At 35.7% G+C, this 18,941-nt stretch overlaps 1 protein-coding gene across 12 annotated transcripts in view; it reads left to right on the top strand.

The window, feature by feature from the left end:
* LOC109819595 (CSC1-like protein RXW8) overlaps positions 1–18,941 on the top strand; it is a 67,700-nt gene that overhangs the window by 16,138 nt on the left and 32,621 nt on the right. For all 12 annotated transcript variants that reach the window (XR_002241557.1, XR_002241556.1, XR_002241558.1 and 9 more), the window contains exons 4-5: positions 2,350–2,413; positions 2,522–2,731. Coding sequence is in view for 9 of the 12 variants with exons in the window: in XM_020385369.1 (XP_020240958.1) it covers positions 2,350–2,413; positions 2,522–2,731 (274 nt within the window). In the remaining 3 variants the exon portion in view is untranslated. The remainder of the gene's footprint in view (positions 1–2,349; positions 2,414–2,521; positions 2,732–18,941) is intronic.

Consider the following 18,941-nt stretch of genomic DNA (forward strand, 5'->3'; position numbering starts at 1 on the left):
ATATATATATATATATATATATTTGTTCATTTATTTTTTTGCTTAGTTTTAATTTTTTTCCTTATTTAAAATTAAAAGAAATAAAAAAGATTACTCTTTTTATGCTTAACGCCGCTTAAGCCCCTAAAAGCCTAAGCAGCACGTTGCCAATCTGCTTTCTGCATCTCGGGACCTTGTCATCATACATTCATTTATTTTCATAAAATTTTCAGTCACAATCAACGGTGTTGGAACCTCTTTGCAATTTTCATTCTAAACTTCACGAGAATGTTTTCAGCATACATTTGACAAATGAAAACTCATTTCCTTTGTTCAACTTTAATTTCCAAAAAGTAATGAAGTAACCTCATATCATTCATTTCATATCTTTTCATCATATCTCGAAGAATTTATCTATCACTATCAGTATAAATCAAATAATCAGCATAAAGAGAGACAATAAGAAATATTAGAGTTACCTTGTCTTTTGATGTACAAGATTGATTCACTTAGGCTTCTCTAGAATCCCTTCTTATTGAAGTATGTATGAATTTGGTTATATCATGTTCTGAGTATTTTTTTCTACCTTTACAAAGTCTACTTCAACTCGTGACTTTGTTTGCTTGGTCACTTTAGGCATAGCTTTGAGACCCCTCCACATATATTTCTTCTTTCAACACTCCATTCTAGAATGCCAATTTCATATCCAAGTAATAAAAGGACCACTTTCGGGTTGGTAAGACAATAAGTGCAGATGACATCATGTCGGGAAACCGATGCAAGTGTTTCTTGGTTGTCAACTCTGTGTTGTTGAGAGTTACCGTGTGCCACTTATCTTTTTTTATGCCTTTTAACGGAACCATACACGTTGATATTCGTTTTGTAGATGCACTTGAGACTTGTTTTGGGGCTTTTCAACCGACTCCTAACTTTTTTGTTTCTCAATCACTTTTAGTTCTTCTTTCATTGCTTTTCTTTACACTTTTTATTTTTTGCACCGTCATAGCAACTTGGCTTCACTACACACAAAAGTTGGAAGTAACATAAATGCACTTAGACTTCTCATTTCTTGGAGAAGAAATTGAGCTTGAACTTGATGGTGAGCTTGTATTTGATGATGCTTGTGTTGGCATTTCTTCATGTAGATATCCATTTTCTTTGCTTTCTTTTTATTGGGAAGCATCTTAACCATCACATCACTTTGTTGAACACTTTTTTTCTTTCCAATCCTAAGGGACCTTTTCTTCGAAGAATACATCTTTACTACTATTGATTTTATTTGTCTTCAAGCTGAAGAATCTATAATCTTCTGATTTAGAGCTATTACCAACAAATATCCATTCCTCACTTGTTTCATCAAATTTTATTATTTTCTCTTTTGTAACATGTGCATTGCATACATCCAAATATTTTGATGTGGTGGTTCACTGATGCTTCCTTCCACTTCAATTGATGTTTTATCATCATGTCTTTTTGTCGGACATCTATTCATCAAGTAGGTTGTTGTGTATATTGCTTCAGACTAAATGAATTTGGAAGACCCTTAGCTTTGATCCTAAATCTTGTCATCTCCATAATGATATGCTTACTCCTATCCACCATCCTATTTTTCTCCGTTGTGTAGCCAATAGTCAATTATTTCTACAGCTGATCTGAGTCTAAAAGTTGATCCATATGTAGCATAGTTGTTCGTCAGTGTGATTTTGTAATGACCAAAGAGTATCATGCTAAGGAATTAGTCAACTTGAGATGTGTGAGTGACAATACTTGTTTATGTACATGTTCAATCAATAGAAGATGAAGTTATTAAATGAATGCCTAAGTTGACGATTGATATCCAAGAAAAAGGCTGTCATCAACAAACTGAACTTTTGGGTCTCATGATTTAACCATTGGTTTTGAATTTGTTAAGCACCTACTTTCTAGAAATTGGGATCATCTATTCATTGGTTTTGATTATTCTATATATATGTTGATCGTTCAGTACCGTGTCTCCTTAGAAATGTTGTTTAGTTTAGATTTTGTTCTTGCTTTCCTTCACTCTTTATTCTTCATGCTTGTTAGGGAAGTAAGTGTTGTTGTTATTCATGTTGAATATTAAGGCCAACATCAACTATTGTTTTTGGAAGAGGCAGATTACATGAGATTTTCATGTAGAATTACTTAGTATGTACTCGTTTTTAATTTCTACATTAATTCAACTCAGCGCTTTTTGATGAACAAGTGTACCATACCATGCACGCATCACGTGCACCAGACAACTAGTTGTTATTTAGCTAATAATATTTTCAATATTTGAACACTCTTATTTTCTTGTTGATGTCCCTTCACTACAGCTATTGATAGATGTTTATACATCTTCTCTTGCAGGCTCTGGATCCACTGCCTCGCCTTGTATATTATATCTTCGACAGCATGCTTTCTTCTATATTTAGTAAGAAATTTGGTCATTATTTCTCTATGGATATTTTTCTTTTTCAAATTAAAAGTTTGTTGAAAAGATATGAGATCTTTCTGTATTTTTTTCTATGTCTGGTTTTAGGAATATAGGAATATCTCAAGGATGAGGCTTGCTCATATTACTGAATCTCCTCCAAATCCTAGACATTTCTCAGTTCTCGTTCGTTCTATCCCAAGGACTCATGATGAACCATTTGATGTTACAATTGTAAATTTCTTCACAAAGTATCATGGATCGAGCTATTTATCCCATCAGATGATTTCTCAAGCTGGAACAGTTCAGAAAATTATGGTGCGTAATATTCTATAGCCTCATTCAATTTCTGAAACAAAGATTACAAGGTTTCTTAATCGTCCGATTAAGTGTGAAAGCAAGCAAACCATGCAGGAAAATGAAAAAGCGCCCTATTATGCGTTCAGCCGCATAATCGAACGCTTTTTCACTATGCGCTGGCATAATGAGATTATGTGGGCGTTTTTTTCTTTTTTGAAGAAATTGGTATCTCAATAGAAAACTTGTAGCCCATTTAACCTGAATCCCTAAAGACTGTTTTAGATTGCTTTAGATGTATGGATTGAACTTTTAAGTAATCAACTAGTTATTGATTGTTAACTCAAATGTTTGTTGGTTTATCTAGTATATTTCTATTTTCATGAATTTTATATATTTGAACATATAATAGATTATTAAATATATATTAAAAAAAATTCAAGAACACATAATTCCGTGTAATTCGCTTAATCAACGCTTAATCCGATTATTCATTAAAAGCTCCTAGACCGCGTAAATAATAAAATTGTGGTTTATACCATTAGTGCCTTGCTTAGTAAGCTTTTCTCTTCCATTTTTCCTTATAAAAGTTGAGTTCTTTTTAGCTCACGTATAAGCATGTATTTGGAAACTAGCATTACCTATGAGAGACATTGCATACTTCAATTTGATGATAATACTTTCCATCGATTTATGTGAACTAGATCATGGTTTCTTTTGATGGCTTCACAAATGCTGTTATGGTATGTTTACAAGTATCTTAGATTTGGATCATATACATGAGCTAATCTGCATTAATTCGCTGTTATAGGGGGAGGATTAAGAAAAATTGAACGAATAAAAATATGTTTATGATATAAGTTTTACTTATTTAAAGAGGATGTTTAAAGTTACTTTTAATCTTTTAACATAGACATATAGAGCCAACTCCTCTTGTGAGTTCTTTTTCTCATTACAAGTTCTTGAACAAACATGTAACTTGCTAGATTCCGGAATACAGAATTTGATTCAGGAATAGAGATTGCGAGTAGTCTGTTAGTGTTATTAAGGGGGGCTATTTCGATGAGTGTATGAAAATGATCCACTTCGCTACCAAGGATCAACTATGTATGTATGTATATGTGTGTGTATATATACACATATATAAGAAAAATGGGTAGACTTGGTTTAGTTGTGAGGTGACTCATTTCCATCCACTCATTCAATTGATCTCCATTTAAAAATGATCATCATTTAATTATCCAACCCATGTGAATGTGGTCCCCCTATTTGAATGAGTGGATGAGAATGAGTCATCTCACTACCTAGCATAAAGTTTGTGCTTGGTTCTAAGCATACCCATCTCTCTTTGTACATGTATATATGTATGTATATACATCGCAAATGATGGGTATGAGGTAGCGGCTCATTTAGTAAAATGAGCTATCAACGGATAGTTGTGTGATCCACACCTTTTGATGTGACTATCAAGGTGGGCCTCACCACATGGCTATTTCTTGGCAACTCATTTAACAAAATGTGTCGTCACCTCTTACTAATTATTTCCATTTAAGCATATATGTATGTATAGACACACACAGACAGATAAAATAATGATATTATGAGATAGTGAGCTCAAATCTTTTTGTGAGTGATACTAATCGGCTCATTAAATTCATGATCGGCAATGTACATCATGCTCAAAATATCATCAAATGTGTATGGTGAAGTTTTCACATAGTTTGAAGTCTTCTAGAATGTGAACCAAACAATTTAATATAGTGGATTTTCAGACAGCATGATAGCCATCCGTTTTGCACATAACTAAAATAATGATAATAAATTTCTAAATGGTATAACTTTTTTTACATATAGATCATGTGGTGTGTAAGTTAGAATGGACGGTGCCGATCATCATATTGGGACGATAAGAATGTCATCTCACTATCTAATTTTGTTATTTTTCTGTATATGTATATATGTATATTTATATGAGTTGAGCTATACTATTAATAGTATCCAATATGTGGATACTAGCAACTCAATTTTTAAATTCAAAACCCAAAAGTAAAAATCCAAACTAGTGGATGTGATCTACTACATATGAATTATCTAGAAATAAAATTTCAAAATATTTCAACATCATTAACCTATGGATAATATGTTGTCAAAATTGACGCTTCAGAATTTTCATAAGCATGTTTAATTTTTTGCCACTTGATATATGATTCAAAACACATTGAAATCGTTTGAGATTTTATTTTTAAGTAGCTCATTTATAGTGTATCACATCCACGAGTTTGGATTTTCATTTTTGAGTCACAACTTTCAAAATTGGGTTGACAACATTCGCATGTTGGATACTATTAATAGAGAGATAAGGAGAGAGTGAAATGAGTTTGCTTGGTTCCAAGCACAAGGTTAGTGCTGGCAGTGAGGTGGATGCATCTCAGCCCGACATCTAAGCTTGTAAAGTACAAAGAGAAAAGGTGTCACATGCGGATGTTCTTTCCATCCAACTCATTTTGTTCAATAAGTAGTTAGATCATATCCATTGCTCCTTGTACACACGCTCGATATGTAGGGCAACCAAAAAATTAATTAATAGAGAATATTTTCCTTCATCTTTCTACAAAATGAAGGGTGCTTTAGTAATTTCACCTAACAAGATATTAAAAATACTCTATCTAGCTTTTCTTATTTGATCTATTACATTGAAACTCTCTGGCTCTCTCCCCCCTTACCTTTTTCAGAATGAAAATGAAACTAATGAATTAAGTATTGAATATTTTTAATCCATTATCAAAGCTTAGAAACACTAAATATAGAAATATAAGACTAATCCCAAATGTAATTATCAACTGAAAATAAGTTCAGTAAAAAATTAATGTTGCAAAAATGTAATAAGAACATAGTTGAAGGTATTAAAATATATTTTAATCTACTAAACCTATAATTTGAAAAATACAACAGTAGTTGAAAGAAATGTCTTTATTTGATTAAATTTTAAATATCAATTTTCTCACTATACAGCGCAACATGGGAAAAACAAATAATTGGAGGAAGTAGACATTACCTAACCTAAAGTCGCATCTTCAAATTATAACTGTAAATACAAAATAATTCTTTTTTGGACATTTTGATTAATTTTTCATGAATCAACATGTATGCAAACTTAACAAACTACAATTTCTTTTGAAATATTTAAATTAATTTCAACAAGACTATACAAGGGCAGAGCCATATGGACCAAAGGGCCCCTAGCCCCCTTTTAAATACTAGTATGTGATACTTGTGTTGCACTGATGCATATTAAAAAACTATAAGATATAAAGCATTTGAAGAAATGACATTTTGCATATCAATTGTATCACTATTTATTAAACGCATACTTTACACAGAACATGTGTTAAGTAATATATTATGAAATATCGATGTACAGTTAGAATGATATATTAGGAATATATAATTGAGAGAGATTAAGGATGTGATTGAGATATAATGAAGGACTATCCTAAGAACATGTTTAGCATATTCCTAAAAATATGTAACATGTGTTTGTTTTCTATTAGGATAAATATAAAAGATCAACAAAGCTCTAGAATTGAGTCTCTGGTTTCCCTCAGAATTAATTTCAACATGGCATTAGAGCGACGCAAACCATAGTCTCTACAAAACTCTAGATCCTCATACCCTAGCCCTCCCAATGCCTCACCATCAAACTCCTCCCTCTGCCTTACTACCTCCCTTCTTTCCCATTACTGTTCATAGTGAATGGAGCCGAGATTACTGTTTATAGTGAATAGTTTCGCGAATACTTGCTCTCCTTGTATTCCCCTTCATTGTTGATGGTTAAGAACACCGTTATTGATCACGATAGTCGTCCTTAATGTACATGCTCTAGTCATTGGAGTTAGAACTTGATTTATTAGAACTTGAATTTTAATTGTGATCTTTGAAATTGGATCTAAAGTTATGAAGTTTGTTAGATATTGTTTGTCTTGTTTAAGAATGGAAGGAAGGCGTTTGACATTTGGTTGGTTGGAAAGGATGGTAGGGTGGTGCTAGGCTTAACATATTTTGTGTTTTGATACAACAAAAATTGTTTTGATGGTTTAGTTTGGGTTGTAGAGATCGGTTTGGAAGATATTGTTCCGTTGGTTTTGTTTTGCAGATTAGTGTAGTGAAGATTATTTTGTTGATGTACTTTGAAGATTGGTTCGGTGAAGGCTGTTCTCTCAATTCATTTGTTTGTAAGATCACCAAGGAAAGATCATTTGTTTGTAGGATCCCCAGGAAAGATCATTTATTTGCTATCACTTATTTGGTGGATCCTTCTTCCTTAAAAAAAGATTATTTATTTTGTGGATCCCTAAAGAAGAATTATTTGTTTCGTGGATCCCTAAAGAAGGATCACTTGTTTAGCGGATCTTTAAAGAAGAATCATTTGTTTAGCAGATCCTTGAGGAGGATCATTTGTTTGATGGATACTTAGAGAGGATTGTTTGTTTGTTGGATTTTTGGAGACGATCATTTAATTGTTGGATCCCTAGAGAGCATTAGCTAATTTGAAGACATTCAAGTGGAAAATGTTTAAGACTACTTTGAGCATCGTTACGTATTAGGTTGTCTGCACTTCATTTGTAACAAGGTGCACATACATGCTCTAGCTTGAGGGAGAGTGTTTAGGAATGTATAATGAAATATCTATGTATAGTTGGAATAAGATATTAGGTATATATGACTGAGAGATATTAGGAATGTGATTGAGATATAATAAAGTAATATGCTAAGAATATGTTTAACATATTCCTAGAAATATGTAATATGTGTTTATTTTGTATTAGTATAAATATAAAAGATCAACTAAGCTCTAGAACCGAGTCTTTGGTTTCCCTCAATATTCATTTCAACAATATGCTAATGTCTACTAAAACATCTTTCAATCGGATAAATGTCAAAAGGAACAAAGCAACTAAGCTCAGCAATTACGTCATCATTTAGATTTTTACTTGTTGAATGCAAACACAACTGCGGTTTTACAAATCAAAAGAAGGAACAAAACAAGAGAAAACTTGGGAAAACAAGGATAAAAAAGAATTATAATATGATTTTTTATTAAAGTTGACAAATCAAAAGAAGGAACAAAACAAGAGAAAACTTGGGAAAACAAGGATAAAAAAGAATTATAATATGATTTTTTTATTAAAGTTGACGAGTGAATAGTTACCTTTGGAGAACTGTAAAAACATGATTATATATTGTAGGAAGATAGAAGTGTAGCAAATTTATATGATTTATGTCATGCAACAAAGTTATGAATAACTCACTATCAAGAGCTTTAGAAACATTAAAGACGAGACAAAATCTATTACTCAAAGCAAAAAGTATAAGTACATTCCATTGTAGGAGGCAGAACATTATGGGGAAAAATGACACCAAGAATTTAGATGGAGAACAAAAATTTAGACTATATCAGACAGTAGGGATGACAACATTCGCATATGGAACTAACAATATCAAATTGCATCAACTTCACTCATTACTAACCAAAAAAATCCTAATCGTAGCCTCAAAGGCAATGGAAAAACACTTTCAATTTTAGAAGAAATCAAGTAGATACAACTGATAACAACCCCTCCAATGAAATTACGCAAAAATGACACATTGCTGGAAGTTAATATGATTATTGATATATGTATCCACAAAAATATGAGTAAGTTGCGGTCAATAAGATATGCCAAAAGCAATGGACACAAAACAAGCTTATTATTCACAGCAAAATGTATACACGTAGAAAAAAAATATATGGCACCAAAAATTTAGAAGAACAAAAGTACTAGCATATTATATTAGACAGTTGGGAGGGGAGCATATACAAAAGGAATCCAACCTAAATCTATAACTTTCAAACTGCATAAACCCTACTATTATCAATAACCACTCTTAAATTTAGTCCCTCTAGCCATTACACAAAAACTCCGAAGTCATGGTGAAGATCGAGAATTATAGTTTTATATTAATTTTAACATGCCTCCGCAGGTTGAGTGCCCTTTTGTATGGGCTGAAAACCTAGACTCATGCAGCGGTAATAATTTTTAAAATCCGTATTAAATTCCTAGCCATCAAGATTCGGACCTGGGTTGTTCTGATACTATTTTAAATTTAGTCTCTCTAACCATTACACCAAACTCCAAAGTTATGGTGAATATTGAGAATTATAGTTTTATATTAATTCCAACAACCACAAAATCTTCATCTTAGCCTCAATGACACCGAAAAAATTACTAACTTTAGAAGAAATATGAAGAAGATACAACTAATGATAACTTGCAGTGAAATTACACAGGTGGCTTGTTCCTTTTCCTTTCTTTGTTAAGCTCCCTCTTCAATAAAAATTAACGTCAAACTTTAATTATGTTCAATATACCATTGGAGGCATGCAAAATTGAGGCATTTGAGGAATCCCCATACTACCCATCGGTGGTGGTGCCGGTGCTCTGTCGAAAGGACCGCACATTCTCCTCCCACTCTAGGCATTGGTGGTGCTAGTAATGCAAGAGGTAGCAGTTGGGCATACATGTTTAGCATAAAATGTGCAAAGACTTCAATATATTAATTGATTTTTGCATTATAGAACAAGATATCACAAAAGGGGTTAATTGCAGGTAGTCACCATCTACTATTGTTGCAGATAGAACCATGAGTGAAAGTTTTGACCCTTTTTAGTGGGTCCATCTGTAGTAACAAATTTTAATTCAGGTGGTCTATGTACAACAATAGAACTCTATTTGCAACAATATGATACGAGTCGCTTTGCGAGCACATTTGATCGCGGAATTATCAAATGTGCATTTTATAAAGAAAACAGCTAACAAAAAACACACGAACAATTCAATTTGGCGAAGGAAAATATATTTTCTAGATTATGAAGAATAAAATATTACAAAATCTCTTTCTCATAATCTCTCTAGAATAAGAACCAACTTCTCTATCCTTACTAAACTCTCCTCTGATGTTTAGAAACCCTAAACAACCTCTATTTATATGTTTAACAATGTGGGTGACAAAGTGGTAAATATCCAGAACAAACCCAACTAGAATTCGCCTAAAAAAGGAATCCAGATCGGCCTAGGAAACCGCTATCGGTCAACTGAAGTATCTCTATCGGTCGACCGATCGACCTCCATAAGAACAGCTTCTCTATCCTCACTAAACTCTCCTCTGATGTTTAGAAACCCTAAATAACCTTTATTATATGTTAAACAACGTGGGTGACAAGGTGGTAAATATCCAGAACAAACCCAACTAGGATTTGCCCAAAAGAGGAATCCACATCGGCCTAGGAAACCGCTATCGGTCGATCGAAGTATCTTTATCAGCATTGGTCGACTGATAAGAGTGCATCGGTCGATCGTACAGAACAAGCTTTTCTATAGCGTATCAATCTATCGGTCGACTGATGATGGATAATCGGTCGACCGATAGTGCTGCATCAGTAGACCGATGCTAGCGCATCAGTCGAACGGTCAGAGCTGTTTCGCTAGCTTCTTGTTTTTCATCATTTTCCTAATTTTCATCGTTTTCGCCGACTCTGCTCACGCTTCTATTCTCAAGTAACCATGAGAAACATATATCCTCAAGCTCCCATGATGATCGCTAAGTTTCCGAAGCAGAAAAGATACACCCATATCATGGCTCTCCTATTTAGGAACTTGAAGTCCTGTTCAAGTTAGAAATTCAGCTGAGGAAACTCTCGAGCTCCTTCTTTGTTGAACCACTTGGCCTTGCTAGGAATCTGACCTTGACGTCCAACCAGAAACGACTCATTCGTGCCCCGTCTAGTCGTAGTTACCTTCCGCTCCAAAATACAACCCTTTTATAGCGGCTCTTCTCTATCAAACCATAAGTCTTCAACATGCGGCAAGATCACTTTGTCATCACCCTCATCGTCCAACAATGGAGGCTCGAATAACTTCAAGTACTCGACATTGATCACCGAATACATGCCTAAGTAAGGTGACAAATCCAGCTTGAAGGCGTTGTCACTGATCTGATCGAGAATTCGAAATGGACCATATCGTATAGGCTTTAATTTTTTTCCTTCTTCCTTTAGTCGCTTCTTACCTAACTTTAGCCACACCATGTCACCTTTGCCGAAATTACAAGGAACGCGATGTTCATCATATTTTGTCTTGTACTTCGTTTGTGACTTCTTCAATTGTGCTTCAACAGAGGCGTGAATCTGCGCAATCTTCTCCAGAAATCGCTGAGCCTTCTGTCTTTCACTCCCTTCTTTATCGTTGGTTGTAACTTCTCTAGAGAATACTAGATCGAACGGACTTGGAGGTAAGAACCCGTAATAAGTCTCAAACGATGACTTTCCCGAAGATCCATGAATAGCCTGTTGAAAGCAAACTGAAGATATGGTAAGCTCTCATTCCAAGTCTAGGAATGCCCGAAATTATACTCTCGTAACATGTGAACCATAGTCCGTTGGTTATTTTTGTCTGCCCTTCTGTGGATGAAAGGCCGTGTTTTTCTTCAATCTCGTGTCCATCAAACTCCATAAAGAATCCCAAAAGTGTCTGAGGAACCTGCAATCCCGATCCGAAATAATCGAACTCGGCAAACCAAAGTGCTTCCACATATGCTCAAAGAACAACTACGCTGCACCCGCTCCCGTTACGATCTTCTTGCAAGGATTCAAGATCACCATCTTGCTGAACCAGTCCATCACAACGGACAAGTAATCATGCCCGCGCTTGGTCATTGGCAACCCTCCTAAGAAATCTATAGAAATACTCTCTCATGGTCTAGAAGACACTAGCAACGGTAGATACATTCCATTTTTTTTATTAGAAGGCTTCGATATGCAACATAGCTTACACCCTCCAACATACTTGGTAACATCCTCTAACATCTTTGGCCAAAAGACATGACGTCGTAGATTGCGAAGCGTCTTCTGAATCCTAAAATGACATTGCACACGTAATGTATGTGCCTCTCTAATCCATTACAACCGATCGCCATCCTCCAAAATGCAAAGTAATGTCCCACGATACAACAAACCATCTGCTCTTAGCTCATACTCCCCCTTCCGATTAGCTTTCATCTGCTCGAACACACTGCTAAAGTCTCTCTGCTGGATGTGTACATCTACACATACTCCAAAGGAACCAAAGGTTGAATACGCGTCTCCACCAACAAAGCTCTCATTGGCGATCGAGATAGCATATCGGCCAACTTGTTAGTCGTCTCCTTCTTGTACCTAATGACGATGTTGAACGTCATCAAATAGGACATCTACTTCATGTGCCGTGTAGCTTCGTCTAGGCATGTAGAAACTTTAATGGCTTGTGATCCGAGTGCACAACCACCTCCTTACCCAACAAGTACATCCTCCAATGCTTGATCGCCTGGTAGAGCGCATAAAACTCTTTATCGTAAGTAGGATAGTTCTAAATAGCACCCATAAACATCTCAGAATGGTACTCTACTGGTTTCCCATCCTGCATAAACACAACGCCTATAGCATAATTAAAGAAGTCGGTCTCTACCTCGAAAGTCCTTTGTAAATTAGGCAATGCCAATACTAGTGCTTCCGAGATCTTCCTCTTCAGTAACTAAAAAGCCTCCTCATGCGTCTGCCCCCATTCAAACTGAACCCTTTGCCTTAGTAAGGCCATGTGGGGGTGCCGCATAAGTAGAAAAGTGTCGAATAAACTTGCATAAATACTGACAAGCTCCTATGAAGCTTCGCACCTCCGTTACCGTCTTAGGCGTTGGCTACTTCGTGATAACCTCAACTTTGCTTGGATTTATCCTCCGCTGGTCCTTTCCCACGATGAAACCGAGATACACCAACTCATCCTTCCTAAACTCATACTTCTTAATGTTGAGCTTCAGCTGATCGTCCCGCAGCACTTCAAACACCTTCTCGACATGAACAAGATGCTCCTCCTAGGTCCTGCTGTACACTAAGATGTCATCGAGGTAAACTATCACAAAATCCTCTATAAAAGATCACAACAAATCATTCATCAGCCTCACAAAGGTTGCTGGAGCATTACACAAACCGAACGACATCACTAACCACTCAAACAGGCCCTGCTTGGTCTTGAACGCAGTCTTCCAAGTGTCATCCTCCCGAATCCTCACCTGATGGTAACCAGATTTAAGATCCAACTTTGTGAAGAAACTCGCTCCCTCCAACTGGTCCATAAGATCATCTATCCATGGTAGTGGGTAAATATTCTTTACTGTTATTTTATTGAGCGTCCGGTAATCCACGCACTTGCGCCAGCCTCCATCCTTCTTGGACGCTAACAACACTGGCGACCCGCAAGACGAACAACTTTGCGCTATCACTCATTTCTCCAAAAGCTCCTGAACTTACCTCTTTATCTCCTCAGACTCCTGTACGGATGTGCGGTAAAGACCTATATTCGGCAAAAAATCCTCTCCCGTCAACATAATCTCGTGCTCCACACTCCGTCTCGACGGTAGTCCAGTGATCTCTGAAAACAAGTCCACATACTTGGCCTTCAACCTATCAAGTTCTCCCTCTTGAAGCTTGCTCAAGGCAGTCAAACATACTCTACTCAGTTGCTCCTCGTAAGGCCTAATGAATAATAAGACAAACTTCTTGATTGTATTCACTAGCCTCTTCGCCTGAGTCACCGTCACCAAGCTCGTCTCATACGGAAGAGATGTCAAATGAAATATGAACTGCTCGTCGTCCTTGGTGAACGTGTACTTCTGGGCCCGCCTGTTGTAGACTGCGTACGTATCCCATAAATAAGGGTTGTCCAGTATGACCTGACAAACATCCAATGGAATGACGTCGCACGTGACCTCGTCAATATTCGACTCGTGGAATGTAAATTTGAAAGTGTATTCATTAACTACACTTAGCCCCGCCTCCTTCTGAATCACCCTAAAGGATAAGGCTTCGGATGCTTGACCGTCTTCAGGCCCAGCTTCTGAACCAATACCTCGGATATCAAATTCTTCTGACTTTCTAGATCAACTATGGCATCAACCAAGCTGGTCTTCACCTGCAACTTGAGAACAAAGAGCTGCTCTCTGGGGTCTTCGTCCTTCTTTGCGGCCTGTTTTCCTGCCATAAGATTGAGATTGCTATTGGGTTCCGTCATCCCTAGAACTTCTTTTGGGCCTTGAGCTATCACGTATGTCTTTTTTCCCTCCTTCTTCAACCCCTTCGATTTGAGATGAGGATACTTCTCCCAGCATCAATCAGCGACGTGTCCTGTCTATTTGCAATGATTACAAGTCAGTCTTGCTTTTCCTGGATCATCCCTCTTTTTCTCTTCCTTAGGTTGGGAGCCACTAGACTTGCCTCCAGCTTGCTTGACATCTCACTTTTTTTTGTTGCTCTTCTTTTGTTTGTCTTCAATGGCGACAGCCTTCACGCTCGTCTCTACAATCGACTCAATCGAGAATAGCTTCATCTCCTTCTGGATGTATTCATTCAAACTTATCATATGCTTCATAAAAACATGATACTCCTCCATCGCAATGTTGAGGACTATAGCCTGCTGTTGAAACTTTGTAATGTACTCTTGAACGGTTTAATTGAATCGTTGGCGCAACCCGTACCACTTGTACCAACGCTCTTCAAGGAATCCCACCGGATAGAACTGCTTCCTCAATAGCTCCTTGAACCTGCTCTACGATATAGATTTTTTCTCCTGTTCGCAGTAAGACTTCCACCACGTCAACGCGTGCCCGAAAAGCTTCAGTGTCGCGAAAACGATCTTCTTATTAGACGATTAGCCATAAAGAGTAAAATAGGTCTCTATACGCTCAATCCAATCATCAAGCATCTCAACGTCGACACTCCCATCATAAATATGAATCTCTACTCTGAAATTAATCTTCAAATTCTGGTAAGAATCCTTACCCTCTTGATGTGGAACAACCTTGGTGGTTTCAACCTCCACGTCAGAATCTGAATTCTCACTGTCTTCATCAGATTCTACAAGTCGCCTCTTTGACCCCGACGAAGATTCAACCTTCTTATGGCCTCCGTGGATGAGATCGACGAGCTTCGTGAGCGTCGAACTGATTGTCTCGATCTGTTTCTTCATCGCATCAAGTCTGGATGAATTGTCGTTTTCAGCCATCTTCTTCTTACTTGATTTCTAGACTTCTTCCAAAGAAACAAGAATCTCGCCTAGTTTCTTGTACTGTGATCGAGTAAGGACCATGCACATGATACCCCTTCACATGATCTGATGGCTCTGATACCAATTTAATACGAGTCGTCGTGCAATCACCTTTGATCGTAGAATTATCAAATATGTATTTTATGAAGAAAATAGCAAAAAAAACACACGAACAATTCAATTTTAGCGAAGAAAAATACATTCTCTAGAGTATGAAGAATAAAGGATTACAAAATCTCTTTCTCACAATCTCTCTAGAATAAAAAACAACTTCTCTATTCACACTAAACTCTCCTCTGATGTTTAGAAATCCTAAACAACCTCTATTTATATGTTAAACAACGTGAGTGGCAAATGGTAAATATCCTGAATAAACCCAACTAGGATTCACCCAAATTAGGAATCCAGATCGGCCCAGGAAACTGCTATCGGTCGACCGAAGTATCTCTATCGGTCGAGCGATCGACCTTCATCGGTTGAGCGATCGACCTTCATCGGTCGGCTGATAAGAGTGCAGCGGTCGACCGTCCAGAGCAAGCCTTTCTGACCCTGTAGCATATCAGTCTATCGGTCGATTAATGATGGCTAATCGGTCGACCGATAGTCTTCATCGGTCGACCGATGCTAGCCCATCAGTCGACCGATTAGAGCTATTTCGCTAGCTTCCTGTTTTTCGCCGTTTTCCTAATTTTCACCGTTTTCGCTGATTCTGTCCATGCTTCTATTCTCAAACAATCATGAGAATCATCTATCCTCAAGCTCCTATGAGGATCGCTAAGTTTCCGAAGCAGAGAAGATACACCCGTTTCATAATAGGACAACAAGGGTAAGTTCACTTTGGTTATAGTGTAGGGGTTATGTCTGCACACCCTTATACTTTAATGTCTAGTTAAAATATAGATATTAAATTGATACTAAATACGATGTTTTAAATATCGGCCGATAAACTGATATTATTGGTGATTTATCGGTTTTGGGGCCTTCCGCGATGATAAGTTCAATTCTAAATTGATTATCCTTTTTGGATGTTTATCGCCGATAATGCGCCGATAAAGTGAGTTATCGGCCGATATTATCGGTCCAAAAATCGGAATTATCGCCTTTTGGTTTGAGTTCTGATTTTGTGCAACGAGCACATATTCAATGCACTTTAAACCTGACCCTACCCGAGTTTCTACCGCTGACTAGTAATCCTAAATACAATTATTTACATTTTGGTATGTTTATATTTCATTCAGTATGATTAAATTACATTTTAGAATATTATATTATGTATATCACCATCCGGTGATGTCACTCTGATAAATATTACTTATCCCGAGATATTCCTGATATTTGATATGAATTTTGACCGTTCGATAAATCCTCGGTAACTGATATTTAAAACCTTGACTATCTAAAAGTCGTAAATATACATAACATATCCAAACAAATATATACTTCAAGTGCTTCCTGGATGGCTAGAACTTGTAGAACTTGACATTTGTTATAAAAAAGAATAATATATTGTCCCTGAAATGATTCTGACATCTGAAACTTTATGAGTAACTTTGTGTCAATATGTTTGGAACTTGAGTAATCTACAAATTGAGACGCAAAATGGATGTTTATTTAAACACATAGAACAAAAAATGTGTGAGAGCATAATACATCATTCTAGATACAATTGACTAGATAACAAGACACAAACCCGACAATCATATCCCTCACATCTGACTCCTCATGCAACAATCTCCTATGTCGGGTTAGACAATAATACTCTTTGTATAAGATCGTGAATAATCTTAATGTTCTCCAATTTTGCAACAAAAATAGTCAAATGCTAGGAGAATGTAATGCTAGTATTAGCTGTTAACACCATCAATAACAGATTGATTTCATATCCTTTATAGAGTTTAGCTTGAGTATATTTGTAACCTGAAAGGACAAGCAGCACCAGTGCAATTCGCTTCACGTTTATAACTGGTTGTTACATTTTTTTCTATAATAACATCTCACTACTTATTTCAACTTTCTAAAGTTACCCTAAAAAGAATTACAAAGCAGTCAAAAGGCCATGGGTATTGAAGGTTCACCACTTATTATCAAGATCCTTGACGTTTGTAACTAATAAATTTTTTTTGAGAAATCACTTGTAACTAATATTATGAAATCTTTTTTTTTTTTTTGGTTTTTTAACTAAATGGTGTTAACGATTTTAGCATATTGTTTAACAATCTGATCATAAAAGATAACCACTAAAGATCAGAAGGAAGAGTATTACATCACCAAAAACTAATTACAAACCAACATAAACAAGGTATAGAGTATGTTTGGCAACTTATTTATTTTGACTTATTTGTAGCTTTTCCCTTATAACGTATCGATTTGATGTTTGTGAGGGTTAACTTTGTTTTACTTATTTGTTACTTTTAAGTAGGGAAAAATATAAGTTGAGATTTCCCAACTTATTTCCCCCCTAGTTATAAGTAGTTTTCCTTATGAAAATATTTTTTTTGGTTTTTTAACTAAATAGTGTTAATGATATTAGCATATTGTTGAATAACCTGATCATAAAAGATAGATAACTACTAAAGCTCAGAAGGAAGAGTATTATCTATATCAGAAGGAAGAGTATCAACTATGTCGCCAAAAACTAATATAAACCAACATAAAGAAGACATATAGAAAAGACATATATCATTTTAACACAAAGACTTATTTATCATTTTAACATAATTGTTTACGTTTAACTTTGATATGAAAATGAGTGAAGATATCGTTTTAGCAAAACAAACTGCAGTGCATAAAAATTAGAAACATATGAATTTTTGGACGCATTAAACCGCAATAACCCAAAAGTATTGTGAAAGTTAAATATTATATATTCTGGGTTTGCTATATTATTCTATTTTGAAATATTCGAGAGTTTCAGTTCACCTTTTTAATTTGAAAAATACTTTTATCCTAATCTCATCAACTAATATGAACATGGAGCTTATAACTAATTACAGCTGATATAGTGGCAAGAGCATATCATGCCTCTTAACATTCGACTTATTTGACATTATTACGATTTGTCTTTGAGTCTAGGTTACTTCCCTTTGTTTGCAAGGAATAGAGGATAATCATCTTCTAGCAACTAACAGTTTTTTTAGTGATCAAAGTACAGACAGTGTTTCGTGCATAAACTATATAGCCAGATAAATAAATTAATAGATCTGAAAAAAGCAGCTTCTATGTTATGTTAGTTGTGAGATATGCAAAATAAAAGTCAGTTATCCTCAATCTGAACATATTTGTTATGTAATATATTTGAAACTTGCAGATTACATGTATAAAGTTATCATTTGATAGATAACAAATTCACGAATTAAGAAAGCAATGTAGAATTCGAGTCACACATTATATTGGTTAACATCTACTGAAAATGCCATAGGAGATCTTCACATCAAGAACTTTTATTTAATAATAAAATGGGAAAATAGGAACTAAATTTACCTTGATAGAGCCTCTTATGCCAAGATAAAATCCCTAACATCAAAATAAAAAAAATAAAAAATAAAAATATTAGCTATAATCAGAAGTAATTGCAATGTGTAATCCAAACCTAAGAAATAAGAATAAGAAATGGGGAAAAAGAAATAATAATAAGAAATAGAATCAATTCATTCAATACTTACAAATGACAAAAGAACTTCCTTTGCTTCAATTTATAGAAATAGTGAATAATCTAAATTTATTACTTTCATTATTTTGGAGTTGTAAGAGGTGGAGCATTGAAAAGCCATTGCAATTAGCAGCAATTATATTGCCTAAATGGTTGGTTGAGAGCTCTGAGGGAGGTTGGATCATTAGAGATTGGAGAGGGAATCAATTTGGTGTTGCAAGGGGGTTGGGGGGGGGGGGGGGGCAGAAATTTATAAAAAAGACTATAAACATTTAGAGAGACGAGAAGAGGGGGAGCAGAGCGTCAGTAGTTTTTTGAAAGAAAATAGCGACTATCAAGAGAGAGAAATAGTCTTTATAAAAGAGTGTGAGAAGTCAGAATCTCTATTGTTTTCTTTATAATTATCTTTTAA

The sequence above is a fragment of the Asparagus officinalis genome, chromosome 8, assembly GCF_001876935.1.
Source record: "Asparagus officinalis chromosome 8, Aspof.V1, whole genome shotgun sequence".
Lineage (NCBI taxonomy): Eukaryota > Viridiplantae > Streptophyta > Magnoliopsida > Asparagales > Asparagaceae > Asparagus > Asparagus officinalis.